Here is a 17,240-nt window from a genome sequence, read left to right on the forward strand (position 1 = left end):
TGGGGGACCCCGGGGGACCCCCGCGGGCCGCGGACAGAATCCATCCTTCACTCCCCGAGGGGAGGGACACGCCAGGGGAGCGACCGTTTATTGACAACGCGGAGCGGGCTGGGCGAGAGGCAGAGGCACCGGGCACCCGTGGGGGCGGCCGCGAAGGGGCGGGACGGCCACGGGCCCTCAGCGCAGGCAGCGCCCGGCGGGGGAGGCGGCGCGGAAGCAGCGGTAGCCCTCGAGCGCGGCGGGCAGCAGCAGCAGGCCGCTGAGCGGGTCCCGGCGGCAGCGCTCCATGGCCTCCTTGTAGCTCAGCGGCGCCTTGGTGAGCGGGTCGGTGAGGTCCTTCTCGTAGGCGGCCTCGTCCTGCAGCAGCCGCGCCAGCTCCTCGCTGATCATGCCCGCCTGCAGGGCCTGCGGCACGGGGACGCGGCCGGTGCGGCGGGGGTCGATGAGCCCCCCGGTGAGGTGCTGGACCTGCAGGTGCGGGAGCACGCTGTCGCGCGGCATCCAGCCCTTCTGCACCGCCTCGCCCACCGACAGCCGCTTCTTGCTCACCGGGTCCTCGATGCCCGTGAAGGCCTTCTGGGCGTTGAGCAGCCTCTGTGTGGCCGTGTTCTCGATGAGGCCCCGCTCCAGCGCCCGGTGCACGGAGTAGCGCTCCCGGCTGAGCAGGTCCACGATGCCGCCCGTGGCCGCCTGCGCCTCCAGCAGCTTCTGCCCGGTCAGCGGGTCCAGCATGTTCTTGGCCACGGCCGTCTTGACGGAGCACTTGTTGTCCGTGGTGGTGTCGTAGACGCCGGCGATGGGGAAGCTGTCCTCGGCCAGCCCCAGCGAGAAGCCGGCACAGAAGCCCCCGCCCCCACCGGCGGTGCTCTGCGGGCCGGGCGAGGCGAGCGGGGACTTGGAGATGATGGAGCCGATGGACAGCGACGGGCAGGGCTTGGTCTCGCCGGCCACCAGCAGGGCGAACTCGGAGATGGGCAGGCGGCCGTCCCGGTAGCGGTGGAGCTCCTCCTTGGAGATGCGGCGGCAGCGCAGGGCCGCCTCGATGGAGTACTGCTTCCCGCTCTTGCGGTCCAGGAGCACCGACTCCTCGCCGCAGGGGCCCGAGGTGGTCACCTCCTCCCAGTCGCACTCCAGCTCCTGCAGCTGCAGGTACTGGCAGCGGTCGATGACGCCCCGCTGGTAGGCCTCGTACGGGGACATGTCCCTGCCCGTGTTGGGCTCCAGGATGCAGATCTTGGTGGAGAGGTTGGTCTCCCGCGTCTGGGTCTCCTGGCCCTGCTCCTCCCGGCCCACCCTGGCGTGCAGGTCGCGCAGGGCGCGCTCCTTCTCGTAGATCTGGTCCTTCTCGCGCAGGATGGCGGCCTCGAGCTGCGCCAGCTCCTGGCCGCGCTGGGCCGCCTTCTGCCGCTCGCTCTCGGCGCGGCGGCTCAGCTGCTGCGACTCCTCCTCCAGGCTCTGCACCTCGCGCTGCTTCCGCCGCTCCAGCTCCCGCAGCTCCTGCTGCAGCTGCTGCTGCTCCTGGCGGCCCTGCTCCCAGGCCCGCTGCAGCTCAGCCTCCTCGCGGGCCCAGGTTCTGGCCAGCGCCTCGGCCCGCTCCAGCCGCTCCCGCAGGCGCCGCGCCTCGTCCTCCCGGGCCTGGCGGGCGGCGCGCTCGCGGGCGAGCAGGTCCCAGGCGCGCGCCCGCTCGGCCTCCAGCGCCGGGTCCTTCTCCACGCGGATCACCTCCTTGTACACCGTCTTCTCCTGCGCCTTGGTCTTCTGCAGCACGTCGATCTGCACCTGCAGGCCCTGGCACTGGCGGTGCAGCTCCGCGCCCCGCGCCTGCTCCTGCTCCAGGTCGCGCCGCAGCGCCGCGGCCGACTGCTCCACGTCGGGGTCCTTCTCCAGCTGCACCACCTCCTCCATGATGATCTTCTCCTGCGGCGCCGGCGGCCGCGCCTCCAGCTCGCGAATGCGCAGGCTGAGCTGCCGCCGCTCGCGCTCCACCGCCAGCTTCTTGCCGCGGTCCTCCTGGAAGGTGAGCCGGCCCTCCTGCTCCTCCACGGCCACCTGCAGCTGCCGCACCTCCCGCTCCAGCTGCCGCCGCCGCGCCACCTCCTCGTCCAGGCTCCGGCTCAGCCGGCTGTGGTCCTCGCGCAGCCTGGGGTCCCTCTGCGTCACCACCACCTCCTGCACCACCACCTTCTCCTCGGGCCGCCGCCTCTCCAGCAGCAGGAACTTGTTCTGCAGCTCGTACACCACGTCCTCCGCCGCCCGCCGCTTCTGGGTCGCGTCCCGCAGCTCCTGGCGCAGCCGCTCGGCCTCCTGCTCCAGCACGGGGTCCTTGTGCTGGCGCACCACCTCCTTATTCACCGTCTTCGTCTCCACCTTGGCCCGCTCCCGCTGCCAGGCGTCCCGCTCGCCCTGCAGCCGGATGCGCTGCTCCTGCGCCCGGCCGCTGTGGTTCACCAGCTCGTTGAGCTGCGCCTTCAGGCGGTCGATCTCGCGCAGCACCTCAGGGCTCTGCTCGTGCCTCACTACCTCCTGCGTCACCTCCTTGTACTCCACGGGGGGCTTCTGGGCGCGCAGCACGGCCAGCTCGGCCAGCAGCCCCTCCACCTCCCGCTCCGCGGCGCCCCGCCGCTGGCCGGCCTCCTGCACCTGCGCCCGGAGCCTCTCCATCTCCCGCTCCGTCTCGGGGTCCACCCGGAAGACCTCGAGCACCCGCTCCTGCAGCTCCACGCGGGGCCGCTGCCGCTCGGCCTCGCCGTGTCTGGCCCGCAGCTCCCGCAGCTCGGCGGCCAGCGTGGCGTTCTCCCTGCGGGCCGCCTCCAGGACGCCCCGCAGCCGGGCCGCCTCCTCCTGCAGGCCCGGGGCCTGCTCCACCCGCTTCACCTCCTTGACGATGACCTTGGGCTCCACGGCGCGGATGGCCCGCTCCAGCTCCTCCGCGCGCGCCCGCGCCGCCGCCCCCGCCTCCTCGGCCGCCGCCCGGCGCGCCCGGTCCTCCGCCAGCCGCACGCGCAGCGCCTGGGCCGCCTGCACCATCTCCAGGTTCTTCTCGACCTTCACCACCTCCTTGAGCACCACGCGCTCCGTCACGCTCGCCTCCCTCCGCTCCAGAGCCCGCAGCTCCTTCTGCAGCTCCTGCAGCCGCGCCACGACGGCCGCGTCCTGCGCCCGCAGCTGCTGCAGCTGGCCGCCCAGCTGGGCCGCCTGGCTGGCCAGGCCGGGGTCGCGCTCCACCTGGGTCACCTCCTTGGTGAGCAGCTGCGGCTGCACGGCCTTCCTCTGGCCCTCCAGCTGCACCACCTTCTGCGCCGCCATCTCCAGCTCGGCCTGCAGGAGCGCCCGCCGCGCGCCCTCGTCCGCCACCTGCGCCCGGAGCCGCGCCAGGCTGCGCTCCAGCTCCGGGTCCCGGTAGAGCTCCACCACCTCCTTCTCCTCCAGCCGCTCCAGCGGCCGCTGCGCCCGCAGCCGCAGCAGCTGGCCCTGCTGCTCCTCCAGCTCCCGCCGCACCCGGCCCACCCGCCGCCGCTCCTCCTCCAGCCGGGACCTCAGCGCCTCCGGCTCCTTCCCCGCCGGGGCTGGGCGCTCCGAGCCCGAGCCCTGCGCCGCTCCCGGGGCCAGCTGGGCGTCCTCGCTGAGCTCCTTCTGCAGGGGGGTGACGGGAGGGGAGGGTGAGCTGGGCCCGCCACTCCCGCCCCCCAGGGCCCCTCACTGCCGGTCAAGAGTCAGGAGGCTGCTGCCTTATTACTGTTGTTGTTCGTTACTGTCACTTTTGATGGGGAGGTGCTAGGGCCACACCCAGCAGCACTGGCTCAGTGCAGGGAAGAGTCATCCTCGGAGATGCTCGGGCACCGGGTGGGCTGGCAGGCAAGGCCTTACGCCCTGTCTGTCCTCTGTCTCTCGCTCTCCTCTCCTCTCTTCTGTCTCTCTTGTCTCTGTCTCTCTCTTGTCTCTGTCTCTCTCATCTCTCTGTATCTCTCTTGTCTCTGTCTCTGTGTCTCTATCTCTCTTGTCTCTGTCTCTTGTTCTGTCTCTGTCTCTTGTCTCTCATCTCTGTGTCTCTTTTGTCTGTCTCTCTCTGTCTCTGTCTCTGTGTCTCTCCTCTGTCTCTCTGTCTCTGTCTCTCTTGTCTGTCTCTCTTATCTCTGTCTCTGTCTGTCTCTATCTCTGTCTCTCTCCTGGCTGCCCAGGCGTGGAAAACCAGGGCTGACTCGTCACTGTGCTCAGGGCTCACTCCTGGCTGGACTGAGGGGACCGCACAGGGTACAGGGGATCCACCCCACACAGACCACAGCGTGTCAGCCCCTAGAACCAACCCCTGCTCCCGGGGGGGCTCCTGCTCTCTGCCCCAGTTCCCAAGGCCGAGGACTTCTGTCCCCTGTCCAGTGGTGAGGCACCCGAGGGCCTGCCTCTCAGACCTGCCTCCCGGGGCTGTGAGGGAGCCCGGGGGAGGCCCGCGGCCCTGAGCGGCCAGGAGGAGGGGCCGTCCCGTACCTTCTCCAGCATCTTTCTGGCAAATTCCAGATGGTGCAGCCGCTGCTGGTGTGCAGCCGTGGCCTCAGCGTAGGCCTGGAGCAGGTCCTTCTCCTGGGGAGACGGGGACGGGCGACGGGTCAGTGCTGGCCCCGGGGCGCGGCTCTGGGCAGGGGGCTGCGGGACCCCCGGCCCGACTCACCTGGGTCTGGATGCTTTCCTGCAGGGGCGCCTCCTGGGGGCTCCTGGGGGCCGGCTGGGGGGGCTCCAGGGAGCAGCGGTAGGCGTCTGCCTGCAGCTCGTAGTCCTGAGCAGCCGGGGGGACAGGGGCTGGAGTCAGGGGGGCAGGCACCTTCGGGAGCAGGGCCCCAGGGCGGGGGGTGGGGGGCGGGGGCCATGCTGACCTGGAGGGCGGCCTGCAGCTCCCGGGCGAGGCGGGAGGCCGTGGCCCTGGCCTGCTCGTGCTCCTGGACCTCCTGCAGCAGCCTCTGCGGGGACACGCGGAGTGAGGGACGGTGCTGACCCCCTCCCCGTGCCCGGCACCACCCTGCCTCGCGGTCAGACCTCGCCGAGGTCCTGGCACCGGGTGCAGACTCAGCATCACCCAGAAAGGCGGTCAGCCCCTCAGCCCCGCGTGCCCTGCTGAGTCTGATGTCCAACGGGTGACACCGCCCTGGCCGGGGGGCCCTGCAGCCAGGGGCTCGGGGCCTGAGCAGACGTTTACTCGGGGCATTTATTTTCATTCTTGTTTGGTTTGGAGTGAGGGGCCCGGAGCGACAGCACAGCAGATAGGGCGCTTGGCTTGTGCTCAGTCGACCCGGGTTCGATCCCTGGCATCCCGCAGGCTCCCCTAAGCCCCACTAGGAGTGATCCCTGAGTGCAGAGCCGGGAGTGAGTCCTGAGCACCGCTGGGTGTGACCCAAACAAACACACTGAAAACTTAAACTAAGCACCATTCTGAAGGCTTCTCACGTCTGGGCCTGGGGAGCCGCCTGCTCACCCCACCTCCCCGGCCGCTGGGCTTCCACGGGGGCGGCCTCGCCCGTCCAGCCGCAGCTCGGAACTCAGTCCTTCTACCGCTTGCCCTGCCCCCGCGATGTGGCCGTCGGTGGGCTGCTCTGCACTCTGGCTCCCACCCCTGCAGCCTGGGCGCCCCGAAACCCACCGTGGCACAGCTGCCAGAGGGGGTGCCCTGGGGGCTGGAGCCCGGGGGCCACAGAGCCAGCCCCACCCTGGACCTGGCACAGAGATGCTTGTGATCAACACGGGGGGCACTTCCGGTGCGGGTGCTCGAGACCTCCCGGGTCTGAGCTTTGGGGGTGCGTAGGGCCCCCACACACGCAGCCCTGCCAGGGCCGGGGGGTGGCGCATGGCCCACTCAGGACGGGAGTGAGCCCGTTCACCGGCACGGCGGCCCCTCACCTTCTGTTCCTGCAGCTTGTAGGTCACCTGGCTGGGCCCGTCGCTGGGCTGCACCTGGCTGCAGGGCAGGTGCTCCAGCCAGGAGCTCAGGTTGTCCCTGCAGTTCTTGAACTGCTGGTAGGTGAGACTCACGTCCTGCACCATCTTCTCCCTGCAGGCGGGGAAGCAGAGGTGAGAGCCCGGGGCCAGCTGGGGCTCCCGAGCGGGCAGGTCGGGAGGGCTGAGGGTGAATTGGGCCCGGGCGGTGGTACAGCAGGTAGGGCATAGGCCTTGCACGGGCCGACCTGGGTCTCAAAAAAATTCCATATTGGAATGAAAAACATGGATTCCCGGGGCTGGAGCGATAGCACAGCAGGGAGGGCGTTTGCCTTGCATGCGGTCAACCCGGGTTTGAAACCCAGCATCCCATAGGGTCCCCTGAGCACCGCCAGGGGTAATTCCTGAGTGCAGAACCAGGAGTAACCTCTGAGCATCGCCGGGTGTGACCCAAAAAGAAAAAAAAAAAATGGATTCCCTGGATTCCATATGGTCCCCAAGCACTGCCTGGCCTGATTCCCGCCTGCGGAGCCAGGAGCGACCCTGAGCATCGCCGGTCGTGGCCCCCAAAGCAAAAAGAACTAAAGGCTGAGAGAAATAGTCCAGCGGGGAGGGCGCTTGCCTTGCACGCGGCAGACCCGGGTTCCATGGCCAGCACCCCACACGGTCCCCCAAGCCCCACCAGAAACGATGGCCGCGCCCAGAGTCCTGATGAGACCCTGAGCACCCCCGGGTGTGGCCTGAAATCCGGAGGACGGCCGAGAGGCCGGGGCAGGAGTGGACCCTGGGAGCAGCCCGGAGGGCGTCACTCACCGGGACTCCAGCTGGTCGCCCACGGCGTGGTAGCGGTCGGTGAGGGCGCGCACCCGGCGCTGCTGGCCCGGCAGGTCCTGGCAGAACTCGTGGCAGTTGCTCCGCAGCGCGCCGCACGCGTGCTCGGCCGCCTTCAGCTTCCGGTGCAGCCCCAGCACGCAGGCCTGCTGCTCCAGGAGCGCCCTCCGCAGGCGCTGCGGGCACACGGCACCATGCAGCCCCCGCAGCGCCGCCCGGCCCAGAGCCAGCGCGGGACCCCCCGGCACACACCTGCAGCTCCGCCACCCTGTCCTGCAGCGCCCCGGGGCCGGCGGGCAGCGGCGCCTCCTGGGCCAGGCTGGACTCGAAGCCCGCGATGACCTTGCCGGCATCCAGGATCTGCCGCTCCAGCTCCAGGGCTGCCTGGGCCCTGCGGGGAGGCCGGGAGCGTCAGGCGGCCCGGGGACCCCCCTCGGTCCTGCCCGGGCCCCTCGCCCGGGGTGACTCACTTCTCCCCGTAGAGGTCGCACAGAGCCCGCGTGTCCCTGTACTTGTTCTTGACGCTGTTGAGGGCCACAGGCAGGTGCAGGGCGGCGGCGCCCACCGGCCGTGCAGACAGGAAGTCCTCGCACTCCCGCTGAGCCGCCTCCTTCTCGGACCCCAGGTCCTGCAGCCGCAGCGTCAGGGCCTGGAGGGGCGTGGGGGCGGGGGGCTGGGTCAGCTCTTGTCAGGGCAGCAGGAGGCCCACCCAGCGCCTCCTGGCAGGTCCACTGAGCTCGGGCCAGTCCTGGCTGCGAGTCCCGGACCCCCAGTCCTGGTCCCACTAGTCCCCCTGAGGGTGACGGGGGTGGGTGGGCAGGGTGGGCTGATGTGAGGACGTGGGAGTGTCACAAGGCTGGCTTCGGGTCTCGTCCCATCATGGGTCCAAGGGCAGAGTCCAGCCTGTTCATTTTTGTTGTTGTTGTTATTTGGGTCACATCCTGTGGTGCTCAGAGCCTATTCTTGACTCTGCACTCAGAAATCACGCCCGGTGGGGTTTGGGGTGCTGGGGATTAAACCCGGGTGACCACGTGCCAGCCTCAGCTGTGCTGTCTCTGCTGCCTTGTTCTGAGTTTGTTTTTTTCCTTTTTGAGTCACACCCGGCGATGCCCAGGGGATACTCCTGGCTCTGCACTCAGGAATCACTCCTGGCAGTGCTCAGGGGACCTTAGAGGATGCTGGGAATCGAACCCGGGTCAGCCGTGTGCAAGGCAAACGCCCTCCCCACTGCGCTATCGCTCCGGCCCGCCTTGTTCTGAGTTTGTTACCTGTTCCCTAAGGCCCAGGTCCCCACACTCCCCATTCCATGGGTGTCCACCGCCCCGCCCCCCGCCCCCGCTGTGCTGACGCTGGGAGTTCAGAACCCAGGGCCTGTGAGCGGACCCCAGGCCCCTCCCCAGCTCCACGCTCATACTGGGGGGCCCCGTCTTTCCCTTCTGCCCCTCCCGCTGCCTCCCGTGGCCCACAGGGTTGCTGGGGGGCTCAGACTCTGCACAGTCTCCCGCCCCCTCCAGGGCCCCAGGCCAGCCCAGCGAGGGCTGGAGAGCCCTGGTTGCCCAATCCTGAGAGGGCCGGGATCTGAACTTCTCTAGCCCCAACTCAAACAACGTATTTGAGGAGAAACCGGTTTAGATACAACCCCCGCGCTGCTCCCCAACAAGTGGGGCAGGGGTGGGGGCGCGGGGGGCAGGGGCGCGACTCAGCTCGCAGTACCGAGTTTACAAAGGCTGGGAACCCCCTCCCCCTCCCTGGCCTGACCTGGCTTTGTCCCCGGACGGGAGGAATCCTGGGAAAGTGCCACCAGGAGCCTCCCAGGCGGAGGGCCGAGGCCGGGCCCTTCTTTCTGTTTGTTTTCAAATTTTTTGGTGGCCACTCTGAGGTTCTTCCTCCTGGCTCTGCGCTCAGGGCCCACTCCTGGCGGCACTCAGGGGACCGTATGGGTGCTGGGGATCGAACCTACGTCAGCTCTATGCAAGGCAAATACCCTACCCGCTGCACTATTGCTTTCGCCCTGCCCCAGTTCATTCTAGAAACTTCCCCAGACATTATCCTTGGGACACCTAAATGTTTTTATTGTTTATGTTTGGTTTTTTTTCCGCTTTTTGGGTCACACTCAGCGATGCACACGCACAGGGTTTACTCCTGGCTCTGCACTCAGGAATTAAGGAACTAATTACTCCTGGCAGTGCCCAGGGGACTGTATGAGGTGCTGAGAACGAACCCCGGGTCGGCTGCATGCAAGCAAATGCCCCACCTGCTGTGCTATCACTCCAGCCCCTGTTGTTCTGTTGTTTTGTTTGGGGGCCACACCTGGTGGTGCTCAGAACTCACACCAGGCTGCGTGCTCAGGGCTCACTCCTGGCAGGCTCAGGGGACCAGGAGCTGTGCATGGAACTGAAATCAGGTCAGCTGCATCAAGGCAAGTGCCCTGCCCACTGCATTGTCTCTCCAAGCCTCTGAACTGGGTGTTTTTATGCCCGTTTTCAGGGATGAGGATGCCAAGACCCAGAGAGCTGAAGTGAGTTACTCAGAGGTGCAGAGCTGGTCTGCAGAGGAGCGAGCCGGGATGGGGACAGGATGGGGCCCAGCTTGGCGGAGTCCAGGACGTTTCCTCCTCCACCTCTGTCCCCAGGGCTGCTCCCACAAGCACCTTTAACTGCCTCCTCTCCTCCTCCTCCCCTCCCCCTCCTCCTCTCTCCCGTCTACCTCCTCTCCCTCCACCTCCTCCTCCTCTCCCTCCTCTTCCTCCTCCTCGCCCACCTTGTGGCTTTGGATGCGGGCCTCCAGGTCCTCCAGGGGGGCGCTGCGGCTGAGCGGGCCCCGAACCCACGCCAGCACCTGCTGCTCTGTCTGCGTCAGCTCCCCGTCCAGCCTGGTCATCTGGGTGAGGAGCTTCTGCGCCTGGGGGTCATCTGGGATGGAGCCGCTCGGAGCTGGGGGCACAGGATGCTACTGAAGCCCAGGGCTTAGCTCCATCTAGGGGGTCCCTCCCCAGACTCCCACCGAGGGTGGGCACTGTGCGGGGGCCGGGGAGGGGAGGGCTGCCAACCCAGGAGAGAGGCTCCCCAGCACAGAAGTCCCCACTCCAGGGCCACCCCCAGGTACCCTGCTGGCCAGGCCGCAGGGGGTCCTCTACGTGGGCCTTCAGCTGGCTCTGCACGGTGGTCAGTTTCTGCTTCAGGGCCTGCAGCTCCGAGCTCAGCCTAAACGGAGTCGGAGAACGGCTCTCAGTGGACCCAGAGGCCGGGTGGGGGCGGGGCTGGTCACCCCCGAGCCACACTCACTTCGAGGCTCTGGCCAAGGCTTCGGGGTCCGGAGCCGGGATGCTGAAGCAGGCGGCAGGGGCGCGCTTGGTCTCCCCACCCGGGTGCTGCACGACCCAGGTGTGGGGGTCATTGTTGTCCATCAGCATGTACCTCTCACCGCGCAGGAGCTGCACCTGGAGGCGGGAGGGAGGGACGCACGCAGGCTCGGGGCGGGCCCGGAGAGGGACAGAGCAAGATGGGGTTGGGACAGGTGCGGGGAGGCCAGGGTGGGCCGAGCACCTGGACAGGCCAGGGGACAGAGCAAGGCTCGGGTGGAGCTGGAGGAGGTAGACGTGCGGCTGAACTGTGGGGGTAGAGACAGTGGGGGTGGGAGGGGACAGGCCAGGGCCTGGGGCTGGAGCGGGAAGTCTGGACTGGGCAGGGGTGGGCGGGGTCATGCCGAGTGGGCGGGGCTCGAAGGACAGGCAGAGTCTCCTAAGCCCGTGATCTTGGCAGGGGTGGGCGGGGCCCCGGGAGGGGCGTGGTCATGCTGCTAGTGGGCGTGGCTGGGTCAGTAGGGGTGGGATCACGCGGTGGTGGGCGTGGTCGTAACGGGTGTGGGTGGGGTCAGGAGAGCGGGTGGGGCCGGGGAGGGGGCAGCTGCCTTCCTACTTCTCCCGAGTCCCAGTCACAGATGCTGTCCACGTGCAGGGCCTTCTGGGGCGGGTTCCTGCGCTGCGGCAGGGGTGCCACCTCGCGGCTCCACCGCTGCAGGTCCCCAATGGTCCTCTCGGCCATAGCCAGCTGTTTCTCCTCTGCCTGCGTGGGCCGCGGGGGACTCGAGTCAGGCTTCACCCAGGCCCGTCCTACACCCTCTCCCCAGAAGGGCCAGCGGTGTAGCCCGCACGAGGAGTCTCTAGTTCAGCCCCCCCAGGCCCCTGGCCCTGCTGGTTGGGGTGGGCGCGGGGGCTGTCCAACATCTCTAGGCCTCCAGCCGGGAAGTGACAGGCTTGGGAGCTCTCCCTTACTGGCAGGGGAAACTGAGGCCCGGGAGGAGGAGGCTTGCTGCTCCCCCACCGGCCTCCACCTGCTCCTGCCTCCAAGGTCGGTGCTCCGCAGGGTTGTATCTTTGGGGGAGGCCCAAGCAGTTGGGGCCCAACCCCCGGGAGGGGCCCAGATGGCTGGGGGCTCACCTCCAGCTGCCGCAGCATCTCTGTGGGGGCGCTTGGGGGCCCTCCCGGGGCACAGCTGTACTGGGTGTTCAGGTTGGAGCTGATCTTCGCCAGGGTCTGACTGACAGACTCAGCCTCTTCCTGGAACTGAGGTTGGCAGGTGGTCACGGGCAGAGCCTGGGCACCCGCCGCCTGCCGCCCCTGAAAGTCCGCTGAGCCCAAACCCAGAAAGACCTCTGGGCTTCCGCCCTCATTTCCTGCAGGCCGTGGACACCGTGGCTCTGCGTGAACAGGGGTCCTGGCTGAGCCCGGCACTCCCCAAGCCTCGAGTGCGGGTAGGAGCGTGTGGCTTTAGGTTCTCTTGGAGAGGGCGCACACCTGGAGGTTCTTGGGGACCATGTGATGTCAGGGATGGAATCCAGGCCTCTCACAAGCAAAGCCTGTGCTCCAGCCCTGTGAACTGTCTCCCGGGCCTGGAGATGTGCTTCAAAGGAAAGCCACTCAGGGGAGGGGGGTTGGCTCAGCAGTAAGAGCAGGGGCAGGGAATGTGCCAGGCCCTGGGTGCTACGCTAGCTGCATGCACACAACACACGCGCGTGCACACATGCATACACATATACACACATGCATGCACACACATCCAGACACACATGCACACGTGTATGCATGCATAACACATGAATGCATTTGCATATGCACACACCTGCATATACACATACACATGCACGTGCATGCACGCCTGCATGCACACACATACAGGCACACATGCACACATGAATAAATACAAGCATGCACAAATATGAATGCATACACATATGCACACACATACGCATGCATGCACACCTGCACACATGTATGTGTGCACACGCGCACGCAGGATCAGTGGCTCTGCAGTCTAGCGAGAGGTGGGTGGTGCATGGATGGTGTAGAGGGAAAATGTCTTCAGCAAAATAAGTGAGAAAACAGGGCCAGAGCAACAGGCCGGAGTGGGGAGGGCGTCTGCCTTGCACACAGTTCAGTCCCAGGCACCCCATCAGGTCCCCCCAACCTTTCCAGGAGTGGTCCCTGAGTGCAGAGCTAGGAGTAAACCTGGAATTCCACAGGGTGTGGCCTCAAAAACCATTAATAAAAGGTAGGAGCCGGGGGGGTGGGGTCTGGAGCAATAGCACAGCGGGTAGGGCATTTGCCTTGCACGCGGCCAACCCGGGTTCGAATCCCAGCATCCCATATGGTCCCCTGAGCACCGCCAGGGGTAATTCCTGAGTGCAGAGCCAGGAGTAACCCCTGTGCATCGCCAGGTGTGACCCAAAAAGCAAAAAAAAAAAAAAAAAAGGTAGGAGCTGGAGCAATAGTACAGTGGGGAGGGCGTTTCTCTGTATGCGGGCAGCCCCGGTTCAATCCCCGGTATCCCATGTGGTCCCCCAAGCACCCCCAGGAGCGATTCCTGAGTGCAGAGCCAGGAATAACCCCTGAGCATCGCTGGCCCCTGGCCCATCACCCAAAAAAAGCAATAAATAAATAAATAAATAAAGTAAGGAAAGGCTAACTGCATGGCTGCCGTCTCTCCAGGCGTCTGAACCCTGGGAGCAAAGGCCCCAAGTCCCGCTGTGTGTGGCTCAGGCCCCTCCCTCCAGCCCCTCCCTCTCCTCTAGGCTCCAAGCCCACTGGGCACGCGCCCCTCCCCCTCACCCGGCGGTAGTCCTCCACGCGCTGCAGCTGGCTCTCCTGGCAGATGCAGAGGTTCAGGAAGTTCTGCCACTCCGTCTTCAGAGCCTCCTGGTGGGCCTGGGACAGCGGTTGGAGCCCTCACACCGTGCCCTGCCCGCTCGCCGCAGCCTCCCTGAGGTGCCCCTCGTGCCTCCGCGGAGGGAGTGCCCCGTCGCGTCCCCAAGGCCACACCTGGATGGGCCCCACGGCCGGGTGCCCGAGCTCCACCATGCGCTCGCCGTCGTCCTGCAGCTGGTTGATGCTCTCTTCCTGGCTCAGCAGCTCATGCTGCTTAAAGTGCTGGGGGAGGGAGGGGGGACACTGAGCCCTGGGCCTCCCCGCCCCACGCGCCCCTGCACCCAGGCCTCCCCCCACCCTCTGTGCCCACGGCCTCCCCCCCACCCATCTGCCCACCCCCCCCTGCACCCATGGCCTCCCCCAGCCCCTGCCCCCTGCCCCCTGCCCCCACGGCCCCCCGCCCTACACCCCTGCACCCACGGCCTCCCTGCGAACCTCATACTCCCGCCGCACGCCCACGGGGTCCGCCATGAGGTCGCTCCAGTCCTGCTGCAGGATGCGCCGCTGCTGCTGGGCCAGAGTGTTCAGCTGCCGCGTGCAGCCCTGCAGGTGCGTGTACAAGCTGCCCAGGCTCTGCCCGCGCCAGGAGGCCGCCTTCTGCTCGGCGGGAAAGAGGAGGAGGCGGCTTCAGCGAGGTCCTGGAGACTCCTCCCCACCAGGGGTGCAGGCGGCCAGGCCCCGCCCCAGCCCAAGCCCCTCCTCCCAACCCTGCCCCCCAGCCCACCTCTGCCAGCCCAGACTCACCAGCAGGTCGCGGTACTGGTTCCGGATGTTGTTTGCATCCTGATTGGACCCAGGGGGAGAAATGGGGATGTATGAGGGCGGGCAGTGCGGGGTGGCCCTGCCCCCTCCAGCCTGGGGTCTCACCCACCTACCCGGGGCAGGGGTGTCTCATCCTCCAGCCCAGGGTCTCACCACCTGCCTGGGGTCCATCCACCTGCCCGGGGTCTCACCCACCTGCCCGGGTTCTCACCCACCTGCCCCACGAGGCTCCGCAGCTGCTGCCCGTAGGCCTCGATCTCCTTCTGCAGGATGTTGTGCTCCGCCACCTGCTGCTCCAGCTCGGCCATGCCCGGCCCGTACTGGCCCTCGCACACCTGCCTCTGAGCACAGCGGCCACTCAGCACCGCGGCCGGCAGCGCAGAGGCCCCCACAGACGGGGACAGGCCGGTGCCTCCCCGGGGACACGCCCTGCCGAGGCCTCCACGGCCACTGTGATGACAGTACCCAAACCCCAGCGCTCCCCAGAACTTAGGGTCCCCAGCTCTGCCCGCCTCCTCCCGGGCCCCAGTGTCCGCGTCTCCTGCCCTGTCCCCTGCAGCCTCCAGGACCCTGCACATACTTCCCCTGGCCCCAGGTCGCCTCGTGGTCCCTGTCTGCGTGGTGGCGTCAAAAGCATCCTTCCTCGCCTGGTGTTCAGGAAAGTAACCGTGGCCCGGGAACCCCACTTTCATGCCAGTGAAAAGGAGCCTCTGTCCCCTTCCTGCTTACTTCACCCTGGCTCAGCCCAGCCCTCTCACCTCTCTGAGGCTGTGTCGCACACCACCTCTTCCAGGGAGTCTTCCCTAATTGCACGGTCTCCCCTTGCTTCCTCCTTCCAAGACGCCCGGCCCCCAGCAACCCCAGGTCCAGGGACTCTGGCAGACCCCTGATGACACCCATCTCTGTCCCAGCTGTGGCGTCCCAGCTCTCGGGGTGTCGCTAAGAGGGGGGAGGGCGCCAAACCTGTTTCTGCTCCAGCACCCGTGCCCAGTCCACTCGAGGCCCCACATCGGGCGGAAGCACGATCTTCTCGTACAGGGCGCGGTACTCTGCACACTCCTGGGTCACGCGCTCGTGCAGCTGCTTGATGCTGTCAAGGGGCCGGCCAGCAGGTCAGCGAGAGCCCGTGGCCAGACCCCCGCACCTCAGCCTCACGCCCCCACTCACTCCTTCTCGATCTCCTCCGCCTGCGGGTGCTTGAGCCGCTGGGCCTTGTCCACGTCCAGAAAGAGGTCCTTGAGCAGCACCTCGGCCTCCTTCAGGTTGCGGCCCGCCTCCTGCCGGTGCTGCAGTGCCTGGCCCTGCTGGCTGCGCTGCCGGTCCTGGCCCCAAGGATCAGCGACCTCAGGTGGGAGCCAGCCCCGCCCACTCTCCGGCCCCGCCCACCACACAAATACGTCCGCGAAGCCACGCCCACCGACGGACACACCCATCGCACAGAGCCCAACACCACGCAAACACGCCCCCACGAAAGCTCCGCCCAGTATCAGCCCCGCCCATCACAACACGCCCACAAAGCCCCGCCCACTTCTGACCACGCGGAGCCCCTCAGACACAGTCTGACACAGACGAGGCCACGCCCACCTCCAGCCACGCCCACCTCCAGCCATGACCCCAAGGGTCCCCAGGTGCCTGACAGAATCTAACCCAGGGCATCTGATGGGCGTATGGACACAGGGGAGGCCTGGGTTCCTTAAACCCCCCTGAAACCCTCCTAAGTGGAGTGCCCACCAGGGCGCCTGAACTCTTGCCCCTCCCTCGGCCCCACCCATGCTGAGGTCCCTGCACCCATCCCACCTGCTCCAGCTTCTTCTGCGTCTCCAGGATGTCGCGCTCCACCTGGTCAGCATTGGCTTGCATGCGGGAGATGAGCAGGGCCAGCTCCTGGGTGGCAGTCCTGGAGGCGGGGCACAGGGTAGTGGCTGGAAAATGATCCTCTTAGACACAGGTCCCCACACCTGCCCCATTTCACCCCAGAGCCAGGCTCCCCGCCCTGGAGAGATCTGTCTAAATTTCGTGCTGCTTTTTTTTTTTCTTTTCAAATTTTGGGTCACACACACCTAGCTTACATTTAGGAATTACTGCATTTAGGAACTACTCTTAGCGGGGCTCTGGGTACCATCCAGGAAGCCGGGATCGATCTCAGGTTGGCTGCATGCAAGGCGAGTGCCCTACCTGCTATACTGTCGCTCCAGCCCCCTAAGATCCATCTTCTGTTCCAGGGACCAGAGTGAGGGTCAGTGGGCAGGGCGCCCACTGCCCACTTTCCCAAAGCTGGCCTGGGTTTGATTGCATATGTAGTGCCCTCAGCACGAGTGGAGCCAGGACTAGTAAGCTCTGAGCACCACTGGGGGTGGCCCCCAAAAGCAAACAAAAAGTGGGGGTCCCAGGTGTGTGGACTCAGGGTGTGCACTGCCCCCTCTTGCTACATAGCTCAGACCCCACCCAGACCCGCCGGCTTCCTCCACAGCCGCCCCGTGCAGCCACCCAGCGCCGATTCCCACACAGGAAATTGGGGGAAGAAGGCAAAGCCCTCGGCCTGGCGCTGCCAGTGCCCCAGCTGACCACCAGCCTGGGCAGCGTGAGGGCAACAGGTCAAGAGATTGCCAGGATGCCCCCACATTTTCCAGATTGGGGGTTGAGGGTCTGAATTGGTACCTGCTCCGGGTCGGACAGAGAGGAATGAGCAGGCAGAGTGTCCCAAGGCCCTGCCGGTCACAGTCCTAGGAAAGCTCGAACCAGGGGGTGGCTCGGGAGCCCCTGGCCCTGGCAGAGGGGCGCCAGTGCTGCCAAGAAGCAGCCTGAGGCCCACCCTCCAGCCCATTGCTGTGTGACTTCAGAAGAGTCACTGCACCTCTCTGAGCTTCATGTCCTCACTTGCAGAACTGAACCCTGATGTCTGCGTGGGCCTCTGAGGCGTCCACCCAGACTCCCACAGCGGCCCTCCCGAGGGTCCCTCTGTCCAGCGCAGGGAAGCATCCTGAGGCAGGGCCTGTGGGCTTGGTGGCGCCCCAGGAAGAGGAAACATGGGGGCCGGGTGGCCTGATGCCAGGAGCCCACCTGGGGCTGGGGCGCAGCAGGCCTGGTCCAGGGCTGCCCGGCGGAGGGGCACACCCCACCCTGGGCAGGGCCTGGGTGCCCAGGAGGACAGGTCACCCCAGTCCTCGCCCCAGCCCGATCCCTATCTGGGCCCCGGGCCCCTCCCCTCGGGATCCCAGGTGGGGCCTCCAGCTCCTCCCGGGCGGGGTGGGGGCCTGTTGGTCAGACAGGCTCGGGTGCAGCGGGAGCGCCAGAGACCCCCGCCTCCCCCCACACATGCCCACGGGCAGCCCAACCGCCCCCCTGCAGCCAGGGCTCCCCCAGCCCCCGCCCCCCCTGCCCCAGGGCCAGGCCCCACCACCGTTGTCCAGCCTAGTGGGGTCCCGGCAGGAAACCAGCTGCTGTGCTCCGTGGTTGGGACACACAGCCCCCACCACCACTCCCACTCCGGGGCGGCCACGGCAGCCACGGCCTCAGCAGGGCCTGA

General features: G+C 66.9%; 1 protein-coding gene across 1 annotated transcript in view; it reads right to left on the minus strand.

Moving 5' to 3' along the window:
- Positions 1-115: 115 nt before the first annotated feature.
- The window catches only part of EVPL (envoplakin), a 23,307-nt gene continuing 6,182 nt past the window's right edge, over positions 116-17,240 (minus strand). Inside the window, exons 7-27 of the mRNA XM_055132294.1 lie at positions 15,512-15,611; positions 14,882-15,036; positions 14,678-14,804; positions 13,930-14,055; positions 13,697-13,735; positions 13,388-13,549; positions 13,067-13,174; positions 12,857-12,952; positions 11,189-11,314; positions 10,668-10,814; positions 10,035-10,189; positions 9,856-9,953; positions 9,511-9,683; positions 7,221-7,399; positions 7,003-7,141; positions 6,733-6,926; positions 5,884-6,034; positions 4,866-4,949; positions 4,664-4,768; positions 4,483-4,575; positions 116-3,633 (exon numbers count right to left, since the gene is read on the minus strand). Coding sequence (XP_054988269.1) covers positions 178-3,633; positions 4,483-4,575; positions 4,664-4,768; positions 4,866-4,949; positions 5,884-6,034; positions 6,733-6,926; positions 7,003-7,141; positions 7,221-7,399; positions 9,511-9,683; positions 9,856-9,953; positions 10,035-10,189; positions 10,668-10,814; positions 11,189-11,314; positions 12,857-12,952; positions 13,067-13,174; positions 13,388-13,549; positions 13,697-13,735; positions 13,930-14,055; positions 14,678-14,804; positions 14,882-15,036; positions 15,512-15,611 — 6,013 coding nt within the window. The 3' untranslated portion in view covers positions 116-177. The remainder of the gene's footprint in view (positions 3,634-4,482; positions 4,576-4,663; positions 4,769-4,865; positions 4,950-5,883; positions 6,035-6,732; positions 6,927-7,002; positions 7,142-7,220; positions 7,400-9,510; positions 9,684-9,855; positions 9,954-10,034; positions 10,190-10,667; positions 10,815-11,188; positions 11,315-12,856; positions 12,953-13,066; positions 13,175-13,387; positions 13,550-13,696; positions 13,736-13,929; positions 14,056-14,677; positions 14,805-14,881; positions 15,037-15,511; positions 15,612-17,240) is intronic.

This window comes from Sorex araneus, chromosome 3, assembly GCF_027595985.1.
Source record: "Sorex araneus isolate mSorAra2 chromosome 3, mSorAra2.pri, whole genome shotgun sequence".
Lineage (NCBI taxonomy): Eukaryota > Metazoa > Chordata > Mammalia > Eulipotyphla > Soricidae > Sorex > Sorex araneus.